The sequence below is a fragment of the Buceros rhinoceros genome, unplaced genomic scaffold, assembly GCF_000710305.1.
Source record: "Buceros rhinoceros silvestris isolate BGI_N320 unplaced genomic scaffold, ASM71030v1 scaffold2763, whole genome shotgun sequence".
In the NCBI taxonomy this organism is placed as follows: Eukaryota; Metazoa; Chordata; class Aves; order Bucerotiformes; family Bucerotidae; genus Buceros; species Buceros rhinoceros.
The window spans coordinates 58091-62153 of record NW_010405190.1 but is presented as its reverse complement, the minus strand read 5'-3'; the positions used below and the strand labels follow the sequence as shown (position 1 = coordinate 62153).

Below are 4063 nucleotides of genomic sequence, written 5' to 3'. Positions count from 1 at the left end.
TGTATGGCTCGCGTCATTGGTTATCTTTATCCTTTGAAAGGAAAGTTATCATGGCGCGTCAACACCGATGCGTCTCCTCCCTCTGAAGAGCCACGCCTGAGCTTCACTGTAGGCCAGAAAGTAGAAGAGCAAGAGAAGAAAAATAAACCAGCAAATAATATCAAGCAGCTTGAAGAGCTGCCCCATCCAACGGTTTCTTACAACTTCAATATTTTTGATGACTCTGATAAAGAACAAGGACAAACTTACCATGAACCACTTATGTGAAAGACACTCCAGAGCACTAGGCCTGTCTCTGGTAAGAGAAAAGAGCACGATTTCAGCAGCAGGTCACTTCCAACAGCAACAAGAAGATCTTCGTGGAGGCGCAAGCTTCACGTGGACACACGGATACACTTTTGCGTGTGTCCTTAGCCTGCTGGCTTACAGCCGAGAAGCCAAACAGACAGACAGAGGCTTTCAACCCAAAGTATCTTTCCCTTTGATCCTCCTTTTTCAGGATCATCAGCAAGACCCCGTGGCCTCTGCTGGGAGCTTGTTCAAGGGCATCGAGAGCAGCCCTAGGAGCGACTTTGACTCTTGGGGAGACCAGAACAAAATGAGCTTTGGCAGGAGGCAGCAAGAATAGAAATGAAATTAAAAAGCAAGTGCCTGCTAACGTGCCTTTGAGCCACCTTTTATACTTGAAAATACTTAATGAATGTGGTTAGTGTTATTTAATTCTCCCCAAACTCCGCCTATACCAGTCCCTGCTCTCCCTACTTCTCTGTGTCATTTCAGAAACTCATCTGCCTGGAGGGCTCAGGGAGTGAGGACATCATCCTGCTGGAAACAGGCCGATTTGGCAAATTGCCTAATTGTGTTTTTGGTAATGGGGAATAATAAAGAAGAATTAGAGCATAATGCACCGCATCTCCCCCAGCTTTCTACTTCTCAAAAGGACCGCGGCTCTGATGCGCCGAGAGCTGCCTGCTGAGACACCAACACCTTTGTGCGCTGGCTGGGGGAAGCACAGAAGGGCACTCACCGGGGCTGCTGCCGCAGGATCCCTTGCAAAAAGTCCTTTGCGTCTTCACTCAAGTGAACAAAGTCAGGAATGGTCCACGAAATTTCCCCGTTCTGGATATTTAGAAGGGTTCCTCGGTCGTTCTCCCCGGCGAATGGAGACTTGCATGTCAGGCTTATTTATTGAACATCATAAAAAAAAAAAAAAGGAAACAGAGTTTAGGGTTTTATTTGCTGCTCAAATGACAGGAGCATGAATGCCTACATGGGGCTTTGAAATGCTCGAGGGACTCCACGCGTGGGACTTGCGAGAAATGTGTCCACTACCAGAGCGTCTTAACCCGGCGTTATAGGGCACTTCAGTGAATTATTTATCCCTGTTTCACGGGTAAGGAACTAAGGGTTTGATTTGGCACGGCTACAGTAAGGTGCTGGCTAAAACACGGACGGGGAAGACGGAACCTCACCCACCGCTCTCATCCTAGTGGCGAGGAGAGCAGCTGCCAGGAATTCGAGCAGGGCCAAAGCCCTGGGCAACCAGGAAAGGGAGACAACAGGAGGAAACCACTAAGGAAACCCCTCTGCGTACAGAAGGACTCGATGCTTTGCTCAGATCTCTCACTTGAGGGTTCTGGAGGGCTCTGACTGACAAAAGGATGTTGAGTGAGTCTTTCCAAGAAGATTTCTTTACCTTAAATACGTGATGACTCCCACAGCCCTGAGGAGAGAGGGAACACAAATGTCAGGTGCCTGTCACTACTTCTCCATCGTTCTCAAGCACACAGCCCCTCTTCCTGCCACTAGACACCCTGGCACGGTAAGATCACCTTCTTCTCCTCACCTTTCTGAGGAAAATCAACCCCCAAATCCATTCTGTTCACCCTTTGATTCTTTTCCCTTCAACATTTTTGAAAATTGTTCTCAAGCAATCCTCCCTTTTTAAAGCACAGATAGAAGAGAAGACTCAAAATACTTCTTTGGAGTTTGTTTGCCTTTTCTAGAAAGCTCCTAGGAACATCCTCCCTAGTTGCTGCCTCCAATAAAGGTCGTTTTCTCTCAGATGCTCCTCTGCATTACTCAGCTGTCAGAGTTCAACTGTGGTCGAGCAAAATAGACAGAAGGAGCATCGAAGAGCCCTGGTGGGTTTTGGGCGCTGAGTGTTGGGTTTCCTGTGCTATCATCACTACTCTACTCATCAGCAGTCAATGGACATTCAGGCCCTCTAGGGTAAAAACTTTTCAGAAAGATGGAGGGTTGACAGAAGGAGCATTGAAGAGCCCTGGTGGGTTTTGGGCGCTGAGTGTTGGGTTTCCTGTGCTATCATCACTACTCCCTTTACTCATCAGCAGTCAATGGACATTCAGGCCCTCTAGGGTAAAAACTTTTCAGAAAGATGGAGGGTTACCAGATATCGGTGGCTTTTGACACTGGTGACTGAGAAACAATTTCTGGGGCAACAAACTCCGGAGACCCGTATTTGCTGAACTGAGGCTCGAAGGGCGCGATCTTCTGAGCAAACCCAAAGTCACAGAGCTTAAGGTCTTCCCTCTCCGGATAATACCAGATATCGGTGGCTTTTGACACTGGTGACTGAGAAACAATTTCTGGGGCAACAAACTCTGGAGACCCATATTTGCTGAACTGAGGCTCGAAGGGCGTGATCTTCTGAGCAAACCCAAAGTCACAGAGCTTAAGGTCTTCCCTCTCAGGATAAACCATGAGGATATTCAGTGGCTAGTGAATGAAATAAAATAAAAGGGAGAAACTTTTGGTGAAAGCAGGCCATGTTTGAGTTGTAAGTAAGAATAATTCGAGCAGAGAATATCCATTCCCTGACCAACAAAAGGCTGTGACAGGCTGGAGCTGCCATTGCACATTACCTTAATGTCCAAGTGGAGGATGTTGTTGTCATGAAGATATTTGATTCCTTCCAAAATTTGCTTGATATACAATTTGACCTAAAAATTAAGTCAATTATTAAACCATTAATTGAACATTGAAAGTAAATAAGAGCATCCCTGATTCCACCAACTTTAATGAGAGAGGGAGAGGTTGAACTAGAAATACCCAGAAAGAGATACAGAAATCCTCAAGCTGATGAACTTTATCCTTGGTCTAACTCACCTAACTCGACCCCAGCCCTGGCTTGGTGTAAATCGAGCAAACACTTTTAAAACACGAAGACCTTCAAAACCCATGTTGTAAAGCTATTTCCTTGCCCATCTCTAGATCCAATCTGACTACGCCTGAACAAGGAGTGAAGATTCCCAGTCAGCTTGAGCTTTGGAAGTCCTCTGCCTTTGACATTTTATAGTTTCATAGTGAACGTTAAAGGTCCCTTCTAACCCAAAACATTCTATGATTCTCTGATGTCTCCTTCTGAGTATTCCTAAGAAAAATCAATTTTACCGATAAGTGTGCGACATCTGGCTACTAGATGGGAGATCAGCTTTGTGAACTTGGAGCAACAAGGGTCTCAAAAGAACCCTTTGAAACTGTAATTTCAGCCCTAGGTTTGGAGACTGAACAGGAGTGGACAGAAGTACAGCTGCGAGAGGATGAAGCATTATTCAGCAAGTGAAGGTACAGAGCTCCAGGTGATAGAAAGCAAAGAAGCGATGCTAACAGAGCAAATATCATCGTGTGAGGCTGAACACTGGTGGTCAAAACACGGGCTGTTTCTATTATTCCCTGAAGAAACGCAACTCAGCAATGACAGCTGAGGAGAACACACTGGAAAGGCTGGTTCTGGTTGGACAGATTATCACAACGACGTTGCTCCTGTTCAGAAAGGAAGGTGCTCTCTGGTGGTACCCACCAACGCTGGACTGTCAAATGAGAAAGGAGGATTAAACACTGGTGGTCAAAACACGGGCTGTTTCTATTATTCCCTGAAGAAACGCAACTCAGCAATGACAGCTGAGGAGAACACACTGGAAAGGCTGGTTCTGGTTGGACAGATTATCACAACGACGTTGCTCCTGTTCAGAAAGGAAGGTGCTCTCTGGTGGTACCCACCAACGCTGGACTGTCAAATGAGAAAGGAGGATTACCTCTG

The 4063-nt window shown here is 46.2% G+C and overlaps 1 protein-coding gene across 1 annotated transcript in view; it reads right to left on the bottom strand.

Annotated features, from left to right (window-relative positions):
• LOC104491233 (obscurin-like) overlaps positions 1 to 4063 on the bottom strand; it is an 11302-nt gene that overhangs the window by 2273 nt on the left and 4966 nt on the right. Inside the window, exons 6-10 of the mRNA XM_010133618.1 lie at positions 2886 to 2963; positions 2567 to 2739; positions 1697 to 1723; positions 1028 to 1180; positions 250 to 295 (exon numbers count right to left, since the gene is read on the bottom strand). Of these exons, the coding sequence (XP_010131920.1) occupies positions 250 to 295; positions 1028 to 1180; positions 1697 to 1723; positions 2567 to 2739; positions 2886 to 2963 (477 nt within the window). The remainder of the gene's footprint in view (positions 1 to 249; positions 296 to 1027; positions 1181 to 1696; positions 1724 to 2566; positions 2740 to 2885; positions 2964 to 4063) is intronic.